At 40.8% G+C, this 25,245-nt stretch overlaps 1 protein-coding gene and 1 long non-coding RNA gene across 7 annotated transcripts in view; one reads left to right on the top strand and one right to left on the bottom strand.

The window, feature by feature from the left end:
- Positions 1-25,245, top strand: part of Wipf1 (WAS/WASL interacting protein family member 1) — a 114,440-nt gene that overhangs the window by 80,935 nt on the left and 8,260 nt on the right. For 4 of the 6 annotated variants that reach the window (XM_005324614.5, XM_040294495.2, XM_040294497.2 and 1 more), the window contains 4 exons: positions 9,591-9,676; positions 13,360-13,489; positions 18,281-18,427; positions 21,879-22,649. In XM_005324614.5, coding sequence (XP_005324671.2) covers positions 9,626-9,676; positions 13,360-13,489; positions 18,281-18,427; positions 21,879-22,649 — 1,099 coding nt within the window. In that variant the 5' untranslated portion in view covers positions 9,591-9,625. Of the gene's footprint in view, positions 1-2,773; positions 2,793-3,075; positions 3,152-9,590; positions 9,677-13,359; positions 13,490-18,280; positions 18,428-21,878; positions 22,650-25,245 lie in introns of those variants that run through there. The other 2 variants (XM_078017626.1, XM_078017627.1) reach the window with 2 other exon arrangements.
- Positions 48-23,901, bottom strand: LOC144365567 (uncharacterized). Its single transcript, XR_013424152.1, has 4 exons — positions 22,690-23,901; positions 4,043-4,132; positions 2,636-2,746; positions 48-504 (listed from the first exon to the last, which is right to left on the bottom strand). It is a non-coding gene; the product is annotated as an uncharacterized LOC144365567 (long non-coding RNA).

Below are 25,245 nucleotides of genomic sequence, written 5' to 3'. Positions count from 1 at the left end.
TAGGGCTTTAAAGTAGAGGGAGTCCTTGGCAGTTTCAGACAAAAGTAAGGAACCAACTGGGAAAGAAGCTGTTGCTGCAAATGTGTTAAATTCAACTCCCAAAAGAAACCATTTCTAAGCAGAGTCTGTTAGGGAAAAGACCTCTGGTCTTTTAGAATAATTCTATCCATATCGAAATGGTGCAGGGCACGACTACTACTGCAAATAAAATTCTATAGCATTTATTACAACTATTTATATTTAATATAAATAATATTATGGCAAAAAAAATCATTTAAAAGATTCAAGCCATGTAGTCAGAAAGCTACAGAACAGGATTAGGATACTATTTTGCGCTAAGAAAATTATCTAGGTTATGTTTGAGAAAGCAACTTGACTTACACACCCTTTTCCCCTCTGAGGAGTGTACAATAAAGCTTTAAAAAGTAGGAGGAGGCTGGGGTTTTGGCTCAATGGTGGAACGCTTGCCTGGCACGGGTGAGGCACTAGGTTCGATTCTCAGCACTGCATATAAATAAATAAAAAATAAAGGTTCATCAACAACTAAAAAAATAAATAAATTAGAAGAGCACATACAACTTTAGTTAGTAAGTTCTTTTGAATAACTTGATGGCATAACTAGTGCATTCATTACAAATGGAGATGTTATAGATGAAGAAAAGTCTGCAGAAAAATTCTAATTTAGGAAAGTAGAACAGCTTTGTAGAAAGAGATGGGCTGGGGAATGGGGAAGACTAAGACAGGATGGTAAGAGGAGGATGAGAAGCAGGGAAAGGTTTGGGGGTCTGTGTGGAACCCATACTCAAAATTCATTTGAACTGCCAATTGTAGAGCGTTACGTGTTAGCTTCATAAAGTTTTGAAGTGGAAGATGGTCTAGTCACAACTCTTTTTTTATAGATCTGAAGAGGTTAAAGAATTTACCTAAAACCGCAGTCAGCTTTTTTGCACTCTTTGGAAAGTTTCTCCTTGGGTTCCTTGTTCAGAGCTCTCTAACTGCTCTACCACATAAACGTTGAGTTGTGGCCACTGTGGAAGAACTAGAATGTTCAGAAACCCCCTGAGGGGAAACTTACTCCCAGGGTTCTGCAGCAATTTCACTGATTGTTGAGAAATCAAATTCTAGATCTGGCCTATAGGCTGGAAGTTCCCAGCCTATGATAAAACGTAAGAGGAAGTGAGCTACCTAATTCTGGGACTCTTGGAGTTTTATGCCCTTTTGAAGGGTATAAAATACCTGTCTGTCTTTTGTAACCTCCAGTCCTAAAAATTAAAACTGAAAAAGAAATACTAAAATAAGAAATGCCTTAATCAGTATGCTTTTCTGAGGGATTAAAAGTGCACTTTATACACGTGTCCTTTTACCATTCTTCTATGATCTGGGAGTTTGCCTGGGTGGACACACACGGGCTGAGCTTTAAGTCAGCTCCTGTTTTCTCTTTCATCTACCAGCCACTTAGCAAGGGTTATGCTCTTTACTTTTGCTTATTTTATTTTTAACAAATGGCTAATACTTATTAAGCACTGCCTCATTTAACTCTTCACCCTGTTAAGTAGGTACTACTGTCCCCATTTTATTGTAGAAACTGAACGTAGGCCAGGCAATTTGCCCAAGGCCACCTAACAGCTGGGTGTGGAGGAAGTTTTCTGAATTTCAAGAGCTCTTTTCACAAGCTGTAGCCTGAAGCCAAGGTGATAAATTGCACAATTTCTGGAGATTCTTTCCAGTCCTGGGAATCTGGGATCACAAATGCTTTGTTTAAATAATCACAGCAATAGTAAATATATTTAAAATGATGAATCTCAAGTAAGATATTTTCCTGAATCTTTTGCTCTTTCCAGAAGTAAATTTGGTGACCCTTCTGCTTATGTTACAAGGTTATACTTTCAAAGATAAAATGAATACAATATACCAAGTATGTTGACCTATAGGTGTTGTGAGTGCTGGGGAACAGGGACAGATCTTATTCCCCAAGATAAGTCAATGTGGTGCTGATGATATAGGAAGATGGTAGCATTGAGATTTGAGCCCCTTAAAGAGAGTACTTGGAAAATACTGGAAGTCATGGGTAAAAAACTGACACTTTTTAGTACATGGATAAAGCAAAACAGGGTTTCCTTTCCCCACCCACAGTTAAATGACAGGTACCTTAGTCACCCAACTAAACTTTATTTTCTCACCACAAAAGGGGTGAATTTGTATTAATTTTGAAGTTAATTATGTATAATAAATTTAAAAATAATTTTACTTCAGAGCAAGTTTTCTTTTCCCAGCAGTGACTCTTAGGGTAAAATTGTGAGTTTGTGTCCAAGTTCCTAGCCAATCTTAATAACATTATAGATGCTTCAAAATGTCTTCTGTGAAAAATGCTTTTCACCACCTCCCCCCCACCCACCCCAGGTAAATCAACTGGCTGTCTACAAGAATTCTAAGAGAAGCATTTCTAAAGTAGCCCTCTACAGCAGAGACATAAACCTTTGTCATTGAGAAGATAACCTAGGCAGAGTCACTTAAGCTATTGCTTTAATTGCTGATCAACCCAGAGAGTCCGGGCAAGGCAACTGTGTTTTCTACATTTAGCACAAATGGAGAATAACGATGATAAATAACTGGGTGAGGCTGTTGATTTGCTTACAAAGGAAAGCTGGCTTCTCTTCTCTACATGTTGCTTCCTCTTTGGTGTAGCTGCCTTTTCTGTTTTTTTCTCGTTTTGATTGCCTCATTGCTCTGAGCAAGGACCTTCAACCTGAGGAGGAGAGGAATAGATAACAGCAACAAACCTTTCTGCAAAGGTATTAAGAGTTTCTAAATGGCCAAACAAGGAACGAGAGCTTGTGGGGTGGGGAGGCAGAGATGTTGCACAGTGACTTATATCATAAAATAGAAACTATGCGCCACTGCAGCTGTGAAAAGATCGTGTTAAAGAAACAGGATGACTGTGGTTTACTGTGAGCATCGATTTTCCTGTTGAGCCTTTTTACAGGAAGTTGAAGAACAAAGCCAAATTCATCTTAACTAGTTCTAATGGCTTTCACATCTTAAAGATATCTAAGTTTGCATCATGGCCAGTATAAAGAAGAGAATCAAGAATAATTTTGATCCAGAATCCCAAATCTATGGGCTTTTTAAAATTCAGGATTTTAGCAGCAATGTGAGTTTGGTAAATTATTTCATTTGTTTCAGTTTACCTTGTGGGTGGATTCAATGTCTTTGTAATGAATGCCTTTGAAATTATTTTTTAAGGTTGTAATAATTCAATATGAATTTGAGCCTTGAAACGCTGTTGAGTTACATGTAGTATAAATTTCCTTCTATTACTATCTTTTGGTCAAACTATTTTGTGTGTGTGTATGTGTGTGTGTGAGAGAGAGAGAGAAAGAACGAGCGCACAAGAGACAGGGAACCAAGGGAGGGTATATACATATATTTATAAGCTAGAATGTGTCAGAATAACAAGATCTGTCTCTGGGTGTCATTTACCCCCCAACTTTTTCATCTAACATTTAATCATTATTGAATGCTTCCATCAGTAGCAAATACCACTGTTGTGTTTTATTTTCCTTTTTGTGTTGACTACTGTTCTCCACAATGCTCCTTGTGGAAGCAGGAGAAAAAACAACAACAATAAAAATCTAGCCAAAGAAGCCAATAATACACAAGAAGTACATGTGTGAAAATAAATGAAGAAAATTATAAAGTGAAATATAAAGGAATGTAAATAAAAATAAGATAACAGAAAATAATGAGGGAAAAGAGCAGTGGACCTCAGATCTGTCCCACTGTATTATTTCTGTGACCCCTCCCCACTCCTACCTCACAGAGCAAATAAGATGCTTTTCCATTGATTCAAGTATTTGGGGATGGGCGGTATTTACTTTTCCTCCAATATTTTAGTTAGCATAGTATCTAACAGTGACGTTGGGCATGATTTATAAAGCAAAATGCTTTATTTTTTCAAATAGTCCATAGTAGTGATTAAACAACTGGCAAAGCTGGTTCTTGTCTTCTCTGATAGAACCCATCCCCAGGGTTCGAGACTCACCTTCTGAGGAGTGACAGCTCTTTCCATTGGGGGATGTTGGAAATCTCTCCTCACAAGTCATTCTATAGTTTGGGCCTCACGCAGTGAGTTCTAGAATTAATTTTAAGTTGGTTATAAAAACTAAGAATTTATTTATTTAAATAGTCAATTGTCTCAATTCTAAGACCAATCATTGTACATTCAGGAATAATTCTACTTTCTTAGCATATTGAAGAAGAAACCCTGAGTTTCCTGGTGAATATCTGGACTGAAATGTGGGCTATGGTTGAGCCTCTAGATGGCCACGCAATTGGGTAGACTAAGTCCCTTCTGGAGCAGGGAGTAGGCTAGTGACACTGTTTCTCACAAGGTATTCCTATAACCCTACATGAAATGCCTAGTGAATGGGTCCAGGCTTCAAGATGCCCACATTGGTCTGGGCATGTGATGTGGTCTAATGTGAGTTTTAAACCATGATGTTGTGTTATAGTAAAACCAAAGATGCCAACCAGTTCATTCACAGATCTAAGACATTCTAGAATTGCTTGATATTGATGTGTACTCTGCATGTGTGCACATCCATACCAACCAATAGTTTTTAAGTCACTTATGCAAAATAATCTGCTCTGTTCTCTTAACTTATAACTTCTTTATAAAATAGCAGATCCTGGGCTGAGGTTGTGGCTCAGAGGTAGAGCACTCGCCTAGCACCTGTGAAGCACTGGGTTCGATCCTCAGCACCACATATAAACAAATAAAATAAAGGACTTGAAAAATAACTTTTAAAAAATGGAAGATCCTTTGCCTCCCCTCAATTGTGCTTCATCTAAAATTCGATGATTCCTGGATGTTTCATTTAGTTATTAGATAAAGCTTTGACAACCACTCATATACTAAGGTTCAGGCTGATTTTTTTTTTTTTTAATTCTCTAACATCTTGACAGTCCAGATATATTGTGAGTAAGAAATCAATTGATGGATATTGTATTCAAAGCCATTGTCCTATTTCCACAATGGATAATAAACAATGCAAAACAGTGTTAAAACAATGTTAACAAAACAATGTTAAAATAGTGTATATTAATTTCCTTTGGTTGCCATAACAATATCCCATAGACTATGTGGCTCAAGTAACAGAAATTTGTTTTTTCATAATTCTGGAGGCTAGAAGTCCAAGATCAAGTTCTGAGTTAGGGTTGGTTTCTGCTGAAGATTTTCTTTGGCTTGCAGAGGGCTCCTTCTTACTTTATCTGTTCATAGTCTTTCTCTGCCTGTGTATGTCCCTGGTGTCTCTTTCTGTTTTTATAAGGACATCAGTAGCACTAAATTCAACTCTACCCTAATAGTCCTACTTTTAATTTGATCACCTCTTTAAAGCCCTATCTCCAAACACAGTCACATTTTGAAGTACTAAGGGTTAGGACTTCATCAGATGAATTTGCAGGGGACATAACTCAGTTCCTAATGCTGTGTGTAAAAACAAACCTTTTCCACCCCTGGAGTCTTCTTAGTTAGCACATGTAAAACCCAGTACAACAGGTGAACATTTGAGAAAGTGTGGCTCGTCTCCCTATGATGAAAGTTATTTAAGCATCAAAATGATTTTTTTAATGAAATTAAATCTAAAAGTATATTTTTAAAAGTTCAGTGCCTGGGATGGGTTGGGTAGGAGGACAAGGCTCCACTCATGGTGAGGTCTGTGATTGGCCGACTGTGGGGACTCTAACAGGGTGGGCAGCAGGACAGGACAGCTGATTCTGATGCAGGAGAAGACAGGCTGCATGGTGGGATCCAATGGCCTAGGCCTTTCCCTGGTTCAGGGTCCGCTTTTGGCCCCCTGATAGCCGCTCCTTCCTGCCATGCTGCCCTCTCCTGAGGGAAGAACCCAGTGGAGCCCTGGAGGTCTGGTGGCCTGGCTGCCTTATTCCTACCTGGTGCAGCTCTATATACAGACATAGAAGGCAAAGCCAGCCCTCCCCACCACTCACCCCAGGTCTGTCCCTCCTCTGCTAGGTGCTCAGCAGCCTGCATACCAGCAGGATCTGTCCTCACCATCAGGGAGGACAGATCCTTGACCCGTCCACTGATGCCTTTCTCTCCAAAACTCTGCTGAAACCTGACACACAACAGTTCATTTTATTTTCCCAGCAACTCTCCACTTAACAGAAGGGAAAGGAATGCTCAGAGAAGTTCAGTTCTAGACCCAGGCTAATAGGCCGGAGAGTAAGGATTCAGAACCACATTCACTTAACTCAGGTCTCATGTTCTCATTTTTTCATTCCTGAGACCATACTGGTGTCTGGTAAAATCCAAAGGTCTCCTTCTATGACTGTTTATAAGCTCATAAAATACAGAGGATTACAAAGGAAATTAATTGCAGTGAAATACACCCTTCTTTACTAATGGTTTAAGCAACAAGATATAAACATTGACAGAATTTCAAAAGAGACCTGCAACACTTGTACTATGACGTGGAAGTACTCTGGGAAAAAACATTGGTAAAGGAGTCTAGGGGCACTGTGATTGGTGGTCTGCATTTGTAATGGAAGGAAATGTTAAATAATTTGTACTTTTCTTTATTTACATTCAGGAGACCTTGATTCTACCCCTGGACTCTGTGGGTGTGAGAATGCAGGCAGGAATGCATAGTCAGTTAGGGTCTTTCTCTGGTATCAAGACCCTTTAGAAAGGCCTATCTCTGATTCTGATGTGAGCTGTTAACTCTGTGGAATCAGGGAATCCCCCTGTGCCTCCCAGACATTGGGGTTTTACTTCACTGGAGAAGTCAGAGCTGTAAGGAAAGCAAATCCCAGTACTTAGTGCTAGCAAGCCCCGTGACATAGTGCTGATTCTTTGCCCATCACCTCACAGTGCAGGTGGGATGAGGTTAAGAGCCATTCTGGTGGCAAGCACTTGGCCTGTGTATGTGATCTTTGGTTCTCACTCCACTCATATTTAGTGAGAACCTTACTTTGTGTCAGCTATTGGGGAGACCTGGTATAGTCCACAGTCTGGTGGGAAGACAGTCAAGTGGTTCCAGCAGCAGGCCCAGCATGGTGAGATGTAAGACTGGTCTTCTTTGATCTGTGTGGTGAATGACAGGATTGGAGACTCTCCTTACAGCCTAGTCCAGAGTAGTTCAGACTCTGCCCAGCAGCTACTCAGCTAGGAAGGAGCAAGGAGGGCGTGGCAGACTTAGCATTAAAGTGAGTGTGAGAATAATTCATCTGGAAAGCAGTGAGAGATGCAGATGGAAAAAATGGCAACAAAGGTCCTCAGGCACAGAAGAGTGAAGAGAGAGCTTAGTTTTGCATTGGCCTTAGAAGGTGAGAGCAGGCACTCGTAGATCCTCTTCCCTGTTGATCTAAGGTAGCCAGGAAATGACAGCCCCACTTCATGCAAGACCCTAAAGCTTTTGATAGTTTCTTATACTTGGTTTTGACTGTATGTTTCTGCAAGCTGGCCATGGTCTTGACCCTGACCCCAGTCCCAGCCAAGTCCATTGTGGATTCTCTCACACTAGCCTTCTGGTTAGCTCAGTTCCCCCTACCCGCCACCCCTACAAATGTGGTCCAAAAGTTTATTTATAAACCAGTTTGTGCACAGACAGTACTAAAACTGTAACAGCAGAGATTTTAGAATAATGAAGGAGGCCTTTGAAGGCATCCTGAAAGAGTCCCCATTTGCAGTGGACTGCGCAGTATAAAAATTCAATTTGATTTCTGTAACCAGAAACTGACTCATGAGAACCAAGCCCACAGGGGGTTCCTGTTAGTTGGCCAGAATCCATCATTCCTAAATTAGGATAGGATGACAGATTTCATGTTGGTTAACATGAAATCAGACAAAATAAGAGTCTTGAGTAACATCATATGAGTCAAACTCATGGATGAACTGTGCCATGAAACCCATCTCTCCGGCCCACCAGGCAGACCAGGCTACCCCCTGCCTTGGTAAGCTGCCTTCTCCAACTGTTAATACTGTTGCTTTGGCTTCATCATCCTTCATAGTCAGGCCTGAGTTCAGCTTCAGACCCTATCCTTCATCCTGGTCCTGGAGGACATCCAGCCCCAAGGCCTCTGAAGGTCTTCCACAGCAGGAGAGCCCCCTTCATAAGGGCGCCCAACCCTGCTTACGGTGCCTAATTGGCCCCATGGGGGATGGATCGATGTCATGCAGGAAAAACCAATTTAAGGAACACATTTGAAAAGAATCCTTGTCTGAGACAGTATCTTGCTTAAAAACACCTTTCCAGCTAGTTAACAGGTGAGCTGCAGCACTACCTAGTTGCCCTAAAAATGCCTGAACTGGTGGGAACAAAGCAAGGTAGGGTGGCCCAGGGGAGGGGCAGGCACCAAAGGGGCCGATTTGAATGAATTGCCGTGGAGCCCGCTAGTGATCCGTCATTTCTCTGAGTCTTGCGTCCTCTGCTATGAACGAGCAGAGTCTCACTAGCTTGCCCTGGTGCTGTAGGCATTAGTGACAACGTAGATAAAGCGCCTGGATCCACCAGTGCTCAGGAAGTGATAGCTGCTCCTGCTGCTGTGGAATGTTTTTAAATTTCCATTTTTCTAGACAGCCCACTTGGAAAAAACTGTACCCACTGGTTTTTATTCTTGTTTTCCAGTGTCTGGGACAAGTCCAACAATATCCTTTTAGCTTCTCCCTTCTGTTTGTATTCAAAGAAAACTAGCCATCCAGCATTCTTTCAGTAGAAAGTTTTTACTTCAAGGTGTAAATTTTTCCACATTAGCATTTAGTGATGGAGCTACATTAATATTTTAAGTTCTAAGAAATGGTTCTTTGTAATCGGAAGACTATTGAGAATAAAAGGAAAATAATTCTGCTGTTTGAAACTTGGGACATATGTGGCATGGAAATTGTTACTGGGACGGAGGTCAGTGTCCCAGGCTGCCCACTGGTTTAAGACTCAAAACTCTACAACAAGGCTTCTCAAATGCCAGTGCATATGGACTGCCTAGGGATCTTGTTAAAATGCTGATACCAGCTCAAGGGGGGCTGAGAGGAGAGGAACAAGAGAGGAAGTTGTGTGGGAGCGAGTGATGAAGGGGAGCCACTTCTGCTGCGTTTCTTTTCCATCAAAGTTGTCCAGGATACATTTTTTTTTTCACTTTGGAAACAAAAATTTTTATTGCTTTAAATAGCACAAAGAGGTGAGGGAGTTAGTTTGTTGCCGAACGTGTTTTAGTACAGGCAGCCAAATAAAAACAATGGTATATCACGGTTACACTTTGCCATTTCTAGTACTTTCATGAAAAGCTTCCTGCTGACTCAGCTACAGGCCCCAAGGCCCCTTCATTCTACTAGGGTCTGCAGCAAAGGGGCTGGAATTGAGTAGGTTTGAGCACTGGATTTGACTTCCAGTCTCTTTAAGCACCTCAGTTTAGAAGCACCCCTCTTCCAGAGCAGTTCTCAAAACAAAGTAATCCTGTTCCTTTTAAAAATTTGACCTGCATGAAGGTTATCATTTTGATGGGAAAGCAGGGCGGAATATTAGAACAGACTACCGCTAAAAAGTCTAACGTCTGTCTGTGTTTTGTCTTTACAGATTTATCAAGACTATTGAAAGCGTAACCATCCAAGATGCCTGTCCCTCCCCCGCCAGCACCCCCACCACCACCAACATTTGCTTTGGTGAGTGTCTCCTGTCTGCTTACTTTCTATGCATAAAACAAGCCAAACAAAGTACAAACCTGGCATACAATCATGTGTTTAAGGGCATTTACATTTTTTCGTAGTTGTGATATAGCAGGCTTTGCCAGGGCCCTGAGTAAGCCAAACCCTGAGACCACCCGAATCCAAACAGCACGAAGGGTTCTTCTGGTGAAGGTCTCCTATGAGGCATGGTATGTGAAGTATTAGGTTTCCCCTGCTCTGTCCATCAAAGGAAGCAAGACCACCCATGACAGGGATTTGCAGGAGCAGTTTGGAGGCCAGCAAGCACTGTTTCCATTCAAATGAATTCAACATCTAGGCTTTTATTGTTGGGGAGAACCATCCAGAAACACAAGTCTCTGTCTGCAGTGCATGCAGTGTCTTCAAGTTCCCTTTCTTTATTTCTGCCTTCTCCCCTCATTCTTCTCACTCTGTTTTTGACAAATATTATGTCCACCAGCATCACCCCCACCTCTCCTCCACACATGCCATCCCCTTTTAAACCTATGCTTGCATTCCAGTTGTTGACTTCCCAAAAGAGTTTCTTTACTGCATTTATCCTAATCCCTTGATATGCCTGGTAAAGGAAATCAGAGCCTCATCTCCAGGATGCCACACTCCATTACAGAGGCCTCCCCAGCACCGAAGCCTTCACTGTAAAGGAACCTCACAGTGATGGTCCCTTCATTATTCCTGTGGGAAAACTGAGGCATGGGGAGAGGAAAGTCTCTTCCTCCAGGTTGCTTTGACACACATTTAGATAATCCATCTGAGGTGAGAACTTAGCTGGGAAGAACTGACCTTTAACCACCTCCTTGCTCCTGAACACATGGTCCTCCACCTTATCAGTGACCCAAGGAGATAAGCACAGATATTGAGAGTTGGGAATCATTCAGAGAATTTTGATGGTAGTCATGTGTCTGTTTCTAACATTGAATTTGTGTCTTCTTCTAAAACCAATTCATTTTTATAATAATCCATTGTTATTTTACAAAATGTCAGACTGTGATGGGTTAGAACAAAATTCTAGAAACTGATTCCTTGAATGAATAAGTTTGAGAAGCTCTGATCTGGCTAACATGGCAGGACTGGTTTATATATATATATATTTCTCCCAAATATGAATTTTTAAAAACCTTAATGCTTATGTATTTATTTTAACATGTGTTCTAAAAATTATAACTAGCAAATCAAACCAAGGGTTTGATAGTGAGTTAATTTAAAAGAAAATGTTCATTGGCAAATAGTATAGGAAATAATATAGTAAGTTGACTTAATGAAAAATATTAAATTAAGACAGGTGACATGAGAAGATGTGAAAATCATGAACACTGTAACAGAAGGATTAAAGTTTACAAAACCCTTGTTTATCCTACTAATTCATTTTTATCCATTATTATCTAATTCAAAGCAAGATCTTAGAGAAATAGGATATAGAGAGGAGAAAAGGGAAAGGTAGGGTGGGACCCTGTCCTGTGGAACAGTACAGTCAAGGCCCTGTGTGCCACATGAGAGAAGAAAGCATCCAAGGAGGTCAGGTATGAAAATAAACTTTGAAGTAGAATAGAAGACTGCTAATGGTGTTTGACCCAAAATCTCTTAAAACACCCAGTGTGGACATGTCCATTAAGGTCTCTGGGCCTTAGTTTATTTTTATTCTTAAAATGAAGATAGTAGGTAATTTTTAAAGCTGGAAGGACAGCTGAGAAGCTTTTCACAGGCTGCTCCTGGGGAGTGTTGAGGGCAGATGGGGAAGGGCTATGATAGAGGCCATATTTACCCTTCTGTCAGATTATAAGGAGGATCCTAGAGTCAGACTGCCAGGGTTTAGATCCTGGCTCCTCCTCTTAAAAACTGCTCTGTCCATCAGGCCCCAAGGCCCCCTCATTCTACTGGGGTCTGCAGCGATGGGGCTGGAGTTGGGTAAGTTTGAGCACTGGATTTGACTTCACTCTCTTTAAGCACCTCAGTTCAGAAGCACCCCCTGCTAAGGTCCTTCCAGAGCAGTTCTCAAAACAAAGTAATCCTGTTCCTTTTAAAAATTTGACCTGCATGAAGGTTAACTTTGGTGGGAAAGCAGGGAGGAATATTAGAACAGAGTATTGCTAAAAAGTCTAACATTTGCTTTGGTGAGTGTCTCCTGTCTGCTTACTTTCTATGCATAAAACAAGCCGAACAAAGTACAAACCTGGCATACAAGCATGTGTTTAAGGGCATTTACATTTTGTCGTAGTTGTGATACAGCAGGCTTTGCCGGTGCCCTGAGTAAGCCAATGGGGCAAATGATTTAACCTCCCTATATCTCAGTTTCTTTTCTTTAAAATAAAAATAATAACCCATAGGTTTGGTAAGGACTAAATGAAATAATACACACAAAGTGCTAGAAAAACAGTGCCTGCCCCAGAGTACAAACTACATAAATGTTAACTATTATTATTATAAGGAAGTAATATGTTATAATTTAATTATTTTAAGATGCTTCCAACTGAACACAGAGTAATCCTATGTAGCCACCTTCAGGGTTCTTCTGAACGCTATCTCTGCCCCTAACTCTGATAGTGAAAGTCTGGGTATGGATCAAGCCACACACCAGATTTACCTCTTCTAGTCCTGACTTGCTTATCTGAAGTCACATCCCTTTGATAAGGATTGGGACAGCCCAGCAGGACCCTCAGGTCTGCTGGAAGGACCTTGGGCTTTGTAGCAGTTACCCTCACCCTGGGACCAAGCAAGACCCAGCCAGTTCCAAGTGTGACAGACACAGGCAGATGCCTACTTCCAAGCTCATATGCTGGGTTCTTGGTGTCCCCATTCCTAAAATAGCCCTGAACGAACAAGATCCCAAATTCCTAGCAAGGAGCTTTCCCAGGAACTTGGAAATGCAGAGAAAAAAAATCCCCAAACATTTTAAAGCAGCATTTTTATTCACTCTGCAATTTCAGTGATCTAAACATTTAAAGAGATTAAACATCAGACCCACCTTAGGCCAAAGGGACATGAGGGGACTCCCTAGGGTAATGAAAATGTTTCTGTATCTTGATTGTGGCGGTGGTTCCACAATTGTATACCTCTGTCACAGTTCATAGTACTGTAAACTAAAAGGATGATTTCACTATACATAAATTATACCTCAATATATAGGACTTAAATTTTTAAAAAAGCCTCTCTGTCAATGTGTTCAAAGGAAATTGTTTTCTAAAACTGTCTCATTGATTTTGGTTGATGAGAGACCATTTTTCCCTTGCACCAGGTTACTTCTGAAAGATGGGAGGGATCCTGTTCTTCAGGACCCACCCTGAAGAATGAAGCCTAGTCACATCCTGCAGAATCCTCTCAGACTTAGAATTCCCTTCTGTGCATAGCCGTCTCACCCTAATTTGGCTCTGTTGGTTAAGGCCAGACTGTGGCCTGAATCTTTAGAGATTTTCATCAGGGAATGACTCTCCCTGCCTTGAAAATGAAAGTGATTTATTACTACATCTGCTCCCAAACATCTGGGTCTTAAAAAGAATGACATGGAGTCTAAAACTTGTGGAGAATCTACAGGCTATCACCAAGAACCTTAATAACTAGATTCCAATATCCTGCCTATCCAGCTGAGTATTACAGCGCCTGATTTGAATCCAAGAACCGCATAAAAGTTCTTGTGGTTTTCTTTTCAGGCCAATACAGAGAAGCCTACCTTGAATAAGTCTGAGCAGGCTGGAAGAAATGCTCTTCTCTCTGACATCAATAAAGGGAAGAAACTAAAGAAGACGGTCACCAATGACAGAAGTGCACCAATATTGGACAGTAAGTGAAAAATCTATTTTCCAAAGAGATAAATGGTTGGTAGCCTAACAATCAACCCTACACCTCCCACCAAAATTTTTTTTTTTTTTTTGGTTAACAACAGCTGCAAAGCTAGCAAAATAAGTGACTGTGTCCCTCATTGTGGGCCACAGCTTTGGCTTGCATTCCCCTCTAATGCTGCAGGAAGCCAGTATAATAATTCTTTGTCCAAGGCATACACAGCAGCAATTCTCTGAATTATTCACACTTTTTGGAGGTTAACTCATTGCTCCTGGCACCACAGATCTGAAGGCAGCATGAAATATGGAAAGTGCCCTAGCCTTGGAGTCAAAGCAGTGAGTCCAGGTCCTAGCACATTCATCATGTGCCATCTCCAAGCCCATGGTCTGCATTTGTGAAGATGGCACCTGTCCTACTGCCTCCCAAGTTTGTTGTGAGCTTAAGATGAGATAACCTTTATAAAAAAGCTCTGTTATCTGGAAGGTGTAATTCTAGTGTAAGATTATTACTAGGAGCGAGGAAAGGAGATCACGACTTTGCTTATGTGTCCATCTGAATCTGAGATACTTTCTGCACCAAGGCAGGGTACATATAAACAGGCAAGTAGCCACAACACAAGACTTCTCATTAACACTTACAACTGAATGAAAAATCATCCACCACTAATAATTAATTATTATTCCAACACTAAGAATCTACTAATAATTAATAATCATGTCCTGACACTGTCCTTTCATGTCCCTAGACCTTTCCACTACTCATGAGATGTCCCCAAGGTTCATCCTAGATCACAGATCCCATTAGACCCTAGTAGGAAATAGGCCTGCCCTCCAAAAAAAAAAAAATCATCAAATGGAGCTTTGTAGACAAGCGAATAATGATGCAGGGTTTTAGGGAAGTAGAAGATTAGAAGTTTGGGGGGAATTGCTGGGAAAAGTGCCTAGTAGGTAGAGAAGGAAGAAGGGTCAATTAGAATAAAGTAAGTGTGGGAGAAAAATAGAGAAGATGATCAAGGTAAGTCTTCTGAATGCTTCTCAAGCAAGGTAATGAAAATGAGAATGTTCCATTCATCAAAAAAGGAACTAGGGGGTTTTTGATTCTTGACACAGTCTGACCTATAGGTCAAAATGCCCATCAGGGTCACAAAATTCCCAGCACAATCAATTATATCAGGGAGCCTTGTTCTAGCAACCATCTGAGTTGTGGTCCCTGGTATGGAGCCAGAGAAGCTACTGAACTCTAGGACAGAAGCCAGCAGCTCTCTCATTATGAGAGGGGCTTAGGGCCCCTGAGAGATGAACGTGAATTCCCCACCAATGTTGAAGGAACCTAAACAGCATGGACCTAATCCTGAATCCACAAGTGGAAACTCATTGCATCCTTCAAGGTCCTCTCTCCTATTACATGTGAACTGTTAGTTCCTCTATCCTCCAACTTCTTTGTGATGTTCCAGAGTGTAGTTCACTTGGTGGAAATGAGTAACCCAGTGAGTACCTTTGTCATCCCTGTACCTACACTGCAGTCACAAGCTCTTTATAAGTAACGAAAGTTCATCTATGGTTTTGTATTTGTTTGCATGTGCAACCTCCTTGGGCTCTATATCAAAATAGGGATCACAATTATGCATGATAGCTGTTGAATCCATCCCTGTCTTACAGTTTTCACAAAATGACCAGGAGTCAGTTAGCTATGCTCAATTTTAGCCTTTGTATTACACCTTTTTTCTTTTTCTTTCTTTTTTTTTTTTTTCTGGATACAGGGTCTTGCTAAGTTGCCCAGGTAAGCCTCCAGCTCCTGCCTCAGCCTTTCAAATAGCTGGGCTTATGGGCATGCACCACCATGCCTTGCTCCATTTTCTATTAATGAAATACCTGGCACTGGGTGCTTTAATAAAAGAAAAGACTCTTAATTAGCTCACTGTTTTGGAAGTTCAAGGGCATTGCGCTGGCATCAGCTTGGCTCTGGTGAGGCCCTCGTGGCAGATGGTATCACAGTGGTGGGAGCACAGGCAAGAGGGAAAGAACATATGACAAGACAGGAAGCCAGAGAGAGGGGAGGGCCAGGCTTTCTTTCTTTAATAACAACCCTCTCTCAAGAACTAACCAGAGTCCAGTGAGAACTGTATTAATTCCTTCTGAGGCCAATGCCCCAGAGGCCTAATTACTCCCTACTAGGCCCCATCTCCTAAAGGTCCCACCACCACTCTCCTCGCCACACTGAGGACCAAACTTTCAACACATGAACTGTTGGAGGTTACATATAAATCATATCCAAACCATAGCGCTTCTCTATTGAAAGATGGACAAATGCTCCAGATGGAGGATACCTGATTATATAGTGATCTCTTTGAATTTTGTGTCCTCAGCAGCACTTCAAAATGTATTATTCATTAATAAATAATGTTTGAATGACAAGGGCAATGTTAATATTGGTAATAATCAAAACTGGTTAAATGTTTTTATGTGGAAGCAATTTTACATACTCTCTAGAGATTGTTATTCTAATTTGATTTATCCTATTAGGTGAAGTAATCATCACCTCATTATCGGGTTATTTCTTCTGTCAGCAGAGCTACTAAAGCATCCCCAAAGCCTCACACCTGGAAAAGATACAGAGCTAACACCAACCTATGATAAATCTAACACAGAAAAAAAAGAAATACCCATGAATAAAATGAGAACCTCAAAAGCAGATAAAAGAATAGAAACAGATTTTCTAAAATTAAGGATAGTATAATGAAGGTACATTTTAAAACGTACCTCTGAGTGAGGAAAAAGATGAAAACATTTTATCCATTATTTTTTCTCCAAAAAGTTTTGGAGCCAGTTGGTTTTATTTTGGAAATTCTTTCAAATTAAAAAAAAAACCAGCTAATTCAAATGCTGTATAAATCATTCCCAAATAGGGAGACATGGAAAGCTAGCTGGCTGATAGATGGAATGAAACCACTATCATTCTAGTGGAGATCAAAATTTGGCAAAGGCAGCACTCAGAAAAAGAAGTTGTACATTAGTGATTTTCAGTCAGGGTGATTTTTGCCTCCCACGTGTGGCACTGTCTAAAGACATTTTCCTAAATCTTCTTGGTTTTTTGTTTGTTTGTTTGTATGTTTGTGTTGGAGACATTTTTAGTTACCACACCTTCAGTGGATGTGGGGGACACCTCGTGTGTAGAGGCCAGAGATGTGTAGACATTGTATAAAGAATAGAATATCCACCCATATAAAAGAATCATTCTAAAATAAAATGTCAGTACGGTAGTTCCAAAATCAAGAAGCTTCACCATAGACCTCTTATTATCATGGGTGGGAGAACATGAAGCAAAAAACCAAAACATCTAATTCAATAATGTGTTAAAAGAGTAATTCACCAAGACCAAGGTTTTCCCCATTTTTAATGCTTGATTGAACATCTATTTGTCCATTATATCAAAAAATAAAAACCATATAATTACCATAGATCTTAAATTGATAAAATTCTATGCTGCAAGAAAATCTCATAAACCTACAATCAGAGGATACTTCCTAACTGTAAATATTTAGAAAGGAAAAAAATATATTTCAAACCAATAGTTAATATTTTAACTTTGAAACATTAGAGGCATTCTCATTAAAATCAGAACATGGTTGCCTTTAGCAACATTAATAATTTACATTCCTATAAATTCAGACATCAAAGTAATCCCCTGTATAAAACAGAAATAAGATCTACAGCTTAGAAAAGAGGAGGCAAAACCATTGTCATTTACAGACTGTGTATCCGCTAGAAAATGTGAGTCACAAAGTTTTGTAAATTTTAATTTGTGATACATAGCATAGTGACTTATGAGATAGCAAATGATATTTCTTGATGCCAATAGTAACCAACTCCAAAATATCATAGGAAAAATGTCCCTTCCACAATTTAAATAAACAAAAACATGTTCAGAAACATGTTCAGAAACCCTAATAAGAAGCATGTATAACCTGTATCATAAAAACTATAAAACTTTTCCCAAAAATCCAGAAGACATGAATAAATCAGAAAATTGACCACATTTCCTCATGTGAAGCCTAAAAGTCATGAACATGTCAGTTCTTCCATATTAATGTGAATGTCTATGAATACAAGACCAGTGTCACTTCACATCATGTTCAACCACAAAAATGGAATCCTAATTAGAATAAGTTATACTCCATGCACGTATGTCAAAAGACATTCTACTGTCACAAACATCTATAAAGAACAAAATTTTAAAAGCCTACTGTTGGACTTCTTGATATTAAAAAAATTAAATCAGCCTAAAAAGCTATCAAATAAGTGGATGGGTAAATAAATTATAATACATTAATGTTCTAAAATGCAGTACAATCCTGGGGCTGGGCATGTAGCTTAGTGGTAGAGCACTTGTCTCATGCACAAGAGCCAGTCAATCCCCAGCACCACCAAAAAAAAAAAAAAAAAAAATCTTGGGAAGGGGGCTCTTCCTTTGAAGATTCTTTTATTTGCTAACTCTGTCCTAGTAGATATTAACCCATATGGTCAGGTGAGGAATGTGGAACAAATCATCATCTCTTACAGTTTCTTCCATCCCCGGGCCTAGGACTGCCCTTCAGTGGAAAGAAACCTCTCTGTCCTGATTGAGAGTAAGGAAAACCCTTAAAATCCTGCACTTGAATGAAGAAATCCCAGTGTCTACCAGAGGACCAGGTTCAGCCTGCTCCCTGCTTCATCGTTCTGTGGTCTCCATGGGCTACGGATGGTAGTGTACTCGGATGGGTATTTTCATATATGTGTTTTCTTCCTTTTGCAGAACCGAAAGGTGCTGGTGCTGGTGGAGGTGGTGGCTTTGGTGGAGGAGGGAGCAGCGGTGGCACAGGAGGTGGTGGACCTCCTGGATTGGGAGGACTATTCCAGGCTGGAATGCCGAAGCTGAGATCCACAGCCAACAGAGATAATGGTATCAAGAGTTTCCTTCTCTGCATAACTAAAGTTTGGTAGTTTGGAGGCTGGTAGACCCACCAGGGCTCTGTTGTTTGAAATGTTACCACTGTATCCTTTATTCCTTCTTCCTTCCCTCCCTCTCTCCCTTCCAATGCCCTTGCCCAGTGTATTTGCCCAGTGTCCTTGGGGGTAGTGTATCCTTTTTTGCACTTTTCTGAAGAGTGAGCTAGTGGGAAGGAAAGAAGGAGCAAATGGAACTTGCCACCCCCAGAGCTCTGCCCTCTGGCCTTGCAAGTGCAGCTTTCTTTGTGAGGTCACCTGCCCCAGCTGTCTAGCAGAACAAATAGTTGTGAGCCATTTTTGAAACATACTATGGAGCACCTCCTAGGGAATATAGTTACAAATCTCACTATAAAAAGTTCTTTTGCGTGACAGACATTAGTATGTCAATGCCAGTGGTTCTAAGTACAGGTCAAATATCCCTTATTAGGAATGTTTGAGATCAAAAGTATTTTGGATTTCAGATTTTGGAATATTTCATAAAATAATGAGATATTTGGGGGCAGAGACCCAATTCTGAACACAGAATTCATGTACATATCATATAGACTTTATACATATATAGCCTGAAGGTGATGGCATACAACTTTTTTAATAATTTTGTGCATGAAACAGTTTCATGGTATGGAATTTTATGCTTGTGGCATCATGTCAGTGCTCCACAGTTTTAGACTTTAGGACTGGAAATGTGGCTCAAGATGCCTAGCATGTGCAAGGGCTTGGTTCATTCTCCAGCACCACCAAGGGGAAAAAAAAAATGTTTCATACTTGGGAGCATTTCAGATTTAAGATTTTTAGATTTGAGATGCCCAATCTGTATTCTCTTCAGTGACCCACTAAAATTAGTCCTTCAGGATTGTCTTGAACCTGATGATAGAGAAGAGGTGAACTTGATCATGCCTAAACAAGAAACCCTGCAGAGAACATGAGGCCCTCTGCTGATTACTACAGAAGCTCAAGAAATTTTACTGTAAAACTTTTTGTTTTGATAATGGTTATCATGTTAGAAGAATTTTATTTGTTTAATTCTGTGAGCATTTGAAATGTTCTCTGGGAAAGTGTGAAATTTACACATCGATCTGAAGATGAAGTCTGAATCCTCAAAGGTAACTATTTTAGCACTGGATGGTAAAAACTAGAAAGAGATAATATGAGAGATTCTGTCTTGTCTTTAAATTTAAATTTATTAAAAACCCACCAAAAGGATTTGAGGCAGTTGACAAAAGCACATATTCATACAATAGGTGAAGAAATTAAGGCAAAATAGAAATAAAGAGAGTGAGAGTAATGAAGATGGAATTTAAGTTAGCACACAGAATGGTGTGCCAAAAGACCTCTATCTGTGTGGATGGATGGTGACTACAGCATTAATCTGAACTTGGGAGATATAATTTATCACAAGTTGGTCATAGAATTATACCACCTAGTCAAGGAAAATACAATTTTTCCTCTAGTACTGACGTCGAGATTAAAAAAAAATTCTCTCTAGAGTTTATGTTATTCCACTGAATAAATCTGTCCAAGTGCTTCCCACTGTGCCTAGAAGGCAATCTGAACTCCTTTTGGTCAACCAGCCTCTTTGTGACCTGGCCCTTGCAAGCCACTAAAGCTCCATACTTCCCCATATTTGTGTCCCTCACTTCATCTGCACCTCCCTTACCGTCACCAGGACCTTTACCCCATACTATCTGTACCCTGAGCACCTAGGCTTCTTTTTTTTGAACTTGAAGTTTATGCCCACATCAGGGCCTTTGCACCTGCTGGTTTATTACCTTAAGACTCTCTGCCTCATCTACCCATGGCTGGCCACTTCTTGTCAGGTATCAGCTCACATGTCACATCCTTAGAAGAGCTGTCCCTGGTCACCCTATCTGTCCTGGCCTCTCGGGTACTCTTGATTCATCAGTCTCTCTTGGTACTTTAAACTATCTGAAAATATTTTTTACTGGCTTGCTATTTATCTTTCCCACAAGAGAGAGACTACAGGAGAGCAGGATCTTTTTTATTTTATTTCTCCGTCTCTAGCATCTACAATGATGAATGACAAACAGCAAGTGAGCAATAAATATTTGATACATCAGTTAGCTCCTGATTGAAGTGGTAGATGTTTTAAGGCTAACCATTTTTCAGAAATTACCCTGGGTTTCAAGAGATTCTGGAGGCAAGAGTTCACATTTTCCATATTTTTGTTTCCCCCTTTAGTTCTTCCCTAAACTTTTGTTCATTTGTTGAGCTTAAGCAGTTAGCAGGGTTGTTCTTTCCTGCTGATATTGAGATGGAAATTATCCCAATAGGAAGGAGTTGTATTGTAGTGCCAGCTTGCTTGCACCAGTGTAAATTCTTTCACTTGACCTTTGTCTATTTCTTTTTTCCGGGGTGGGGAGCAGGTGCCAGGAATTGAACTCGGGCACTTGACCACTGAGCCACATATTTTTATATTTTATTTAGAGACAGGGTCTCACTGAGTTGCTTAGCTCCTCACTTTTGCTGACGATGGCTTTGAACTCATAATCCTCCTGCCTCAGCCTCCTGAGCTGCTGGGATTACAACATGTGCCACTGTGCCTGGCTTCTTTCTTACTTCTTATTGTAGTCATAACTCTTCAGTTAAATTGCCTCCCATTTGGGGGCAGTGCTTTTCAAAGGGACTATGTAACCTCGGCATATGAATTTATATTGGAATAACTAACATTGTCACCTAAAAGAGTGAGTTATTTTTCAAACTTGAGAGAGAGGTCCAAGGGCCAGGGAACAAGAATGGTGGCCTAGATAAATCATCAACGGAAATCTCTGCCCAGCCATCTTGTTCTTGTTCTCTCTCAATGAAAAGGGCCTTCTCCTTTTTTTTTTTTTTTGGTACCAAGTATTGAACCACTGTCGTGCTTAACTACTAAGCCACATCCCCAGCCCTCCTCCTGCCTCCTCTCTCTCTCTCTCTCTCTCTCTCTCTCTCTATATATATATATATATATATATATATATATATATATATATTTTTTTTTTTTTTTTTTTTTTTGGAAACAGAGTCTCACTAAGTTGCTAAGGCTATCTTTGAACTTGTGATTCTCCTGCCTCAGACTCCCAAGCCTCTGGGATTATAGGTGTGTGCGACCAGAACTCACCAATTTCATTTTGGCTTTTGTCCACATTTAATGCTAAGAGATCTCTATTACCCCTTTGAAAGCAGATGGCATGTAAAACCTAGAATTAGAAGCTAAACAGAGAGCTATGATCTATCCCTCTGCCTCCAGTAAGGAAGGACCACACAAAACCCAATTTATATAAGTAACAGTTACCTATATTTCATAATATTCTGGGAAAGGGCTTCCTGTAGCTGGGACTGTACTCCAGCCTTCTGATTTCTTTAGGCTCCTGATTTCCTAACTGATATGCTTTCCTGTTCTTTAGATTCTGGAGGAAGCCGACCACCAATTTTGCCACCAGGAGGAAGATCCACATCTGCCAAACCCTTTTCACCCCCAAGTGGCCCAGGGAGGTTTCCTGTGCCTTCTCCAGGCCACAGAACCGGTCCCCCAGAGCCTCCAAGGAACCGAATGCCTCCCCCAAGGCCTGATGTGGGCTCAAAGCCTGATACCCTTCCCCCTCCAGTACCTAATACACCAAGACCCGTTCAATCAAGTCTTCACAACCGGGGGTCCCCACCAGTGCCAGGAGCCCTCAGGCAGCCTAGCCCTGGGCCTACTCCTCCCCCTTTCCCCGGAAACAGAGGTGCTGCTTTTGGAGGAAGCTCCATACGCCAGACCCCCTCAGGCTCCTCCTCACCCTTCTCAGGCAGGCCTCCTCTGCCCCCAACCCCAGGCAGGGCCCTGGATGACAAACCCCCTCCACCACCCCCTCCAATGGGCAACAGGCCCTCCTTGCACAGGGAAGCCGTTCCACCTCCTCCCCCTCAAAACAACAAGCCTCCAGTGCCTTCTACGCCGCGGCCTTCCTCCGCCTCACAGGCCCCACCTCCTCCACCGCCACCCAGCAGGCCTGGCCCACCTCCCCTGCCTCCGGGTTCCAGTGGCAGTGATGAAATCCCAAGGCTCCCACAGCGGAATGTGTCCCTCACTTCATCTGCACCTCCCTTACCTTCACCAGGACGGTCGGGCCCTCTTCCTCCCCCGCCTAATGAGAGGCCCCCTCCTCCAGTGAGGGACCCACCAGGCAGATCAGGTATGTCAAGAAATGGGTGAATTGTCTCCCTAAAACCTACCCAAATGTCACTGATGATGCGTACATGAATACAGTCAAAAGCATAAGTAAACCCTCGGGCTGCTCCAGTGCTTTCAAGTGACACTGACGTGTATATGTCATCATGGCCTCATATAACCTGCTAAGGAAAGAACAGTATTTCAGCATGTTTTAAAGGTGAGAAGACAAGAGTAACCAACAAGTAAATGGTCACAGGCAAGTTAATAAGAAAGAGGCTGGAGCTTTCTTCTTCCATCTATGAGGACTCGCCATTCCCTCCCCTGCCTCCCTAATGGGAAATTTAATAGGGAGTCAATCCTCATCTCCTCCAGGAGGGCCCGTGATTCTAAGGAGAATGGCAGTTATATCAGAGCTAATGAGGGTCTGTGTTTCTCTCTTTGCCAGGCTTTGAGGCCACTACCTTGCTCCTTACAGACAAATGTTAAAAAATCTATTTGTCCTTCATTAAAATCTCTGATATATAAGTCCCTTGGAGAATCAAAGTATAGACCTTCTCTTTATAAAAATTTCCATAGTCATAAACTCTATATTTGCCCAAGCTGGCCTTGAACTTGCAATCCTCCTTCCTTAGCCTTTCAAATAGCAAAGATTATAGGCATGCACCACTGCACCCAGCCAGGAAGCATTTTTAAATTTAACTTCATTTATACCTCATCATGTCAGGAAATGGGAATTTTTTTTCTTTAGGAGAAGTTAACTGACCTTTGACTTTGTGACCTCAGGAACTTAATATACTGGGATCACATGAGGAGCTTTAAAAACCACAGAAACTTGGGTCCCTGCCTGGGGATTTCTTGTATAATTGGTCTGGGATACACACTGGGCATCAAGATTTTTTTTTTTTTTTTAATTCAGGGGTCAATCTAGGGGCTCTCAACCATTGAGCCACTTCTCTATCTCTTTTTAGTTTTTTATTTTGAGACAGGGTCTCACTAAGTTGCTTAGGGTCTTGCTAAATTACTGAGGCTAGCCTCCACCTTGCGATCCTCCTGCCTTAGCCTACCAAGTCATTGGGATTACAGGTGTACACCACTGTGCCTGGCTGGACATCGATATATTTGAAAGTTTCCCAGAGTTTTTAATGTGCAGCAAAGTTTGAGAACCACTCCTTCAAAACACTACACCATGGAGAGTGTGCTACAAATATTGAAGAATTACTAGTTCATTAAATCCAGTCCCTAGATGTAATGGCATCTCATTAATGAATGAATGATATCAGGTAGTTAAATGCATAAAATCTGACATTTTTCTTCTCATTCAACTTCTATAAATTTTCCTGCAAAGTAGCTGCAAACCTTTTTGCATGGATCTACCAAATGATGAATGAATAAATTAAATCTTGTTCAAAATATGATAGGCAGTGACATATAAAAGTATTGTTTATTTTTATTACATAAGTTATACCTATTAAATTTAGAAATAGAAGAAAGTGTACAGAAAATAAAAAATATGATCCTACCACCACCATGCAGAAATAATTATTGATAATTTTATACATATATTTTCAATCTTTTTAATGCATATTTATGTTATTTTTGCAACATTGGTAACATACTACTTATATTAGGTGGTACCTGTCTCCATAATGCTGGATGTCTAGTTTGCATTTAGTGGCAAGTGGAGGCTGATATCACCAGTGAAGTTAAATCCACAGCATTGACACCCAGTAAATCACCTCTTGCTGTGGGGACTCTAGCAGTGACAAGCAGTATGGGACAATAAATGCTACAAGGTGAGACACAGACGCCTCCTTGGGAGAGCAGCCAGCACTGTGCAGTGCCTCCCACCCCCATCAAATGTTTGAGCCCAGACTTTCTGACGGGGTATCTGCAGCGGGAAGGTTGTTCAATTCAAGGTCCCTAAGTCAGATTCTGAATCTATAATATCTGTATTTATAATGCCTTAAGACTGTATTTACATAAAACATCATCATCTTACAAGTGAAACACACTACTAAAAATCAGGAATAATTACTAAGGCCACTTTGATTTACATGGGAAAATGCTCAAGTTTAATATTTTTAAAATTTACTCACTACCCAAACAGCTGCTATATTTGGAATAAGAGAAAAAGCAAGATGCATTTCTTATCAAAAAGAAGAATTTGAGGGTTTTTTTCTTGGAATTTAAAATGTTCTGGTTATACCATATCTTTGAATTTTTAAAAAACAGTATCAAATACTGTTTAGATAGTACTTTTTTTTTCTTCTTCTTGCTTTTTGACTGATTACTCCAGGCAACAGTGCTGTGAGAAAAGTTGCTACCTGGCACTCCGTGTAGACAGGGAATCAAGCTCTACGGGACAGCAGCTGGCTTACGGGGCAGGACCCACTCTGGCACCAATAGTCAGGAACATTGATTAGCTGTTTGTCAGTGCCTGGGTGCCATCTGCCTGCTCAAAGAGGAAGAAGGAGAAGGAAATCCTACTGTTCTCAGGATGACTGGCTTCCTGATGCCTCTCTGCCTGGAAATGGATCGCAACATGGTTGTGTGGTTAGCAGTGATACTGTGTCCTTAAAGAAATCAATTCTTTTGAAGACCTATAACTTCATAACTGT

This window comes from Ictidomys tridecemlineatus, chromosome 7 (genome assembly GCF_052094955.1).
Source record: "Ictidomys tridecemlineatus isolate mIctTri1 chromosome 7, mIctTri1.hap1, whole genome shotgun sequence".
NCBI classification, from domain to species: domain Eukaryota; kingdom Metazoa; phylum Chordata; class Mammalia; order Rodentia; family Sciuridae; genus Ictidomys; species Ictidomys tridecemlineatus.
This window is presented reverse-complemented; position numbering and strand designations above follow the sequence as displayed.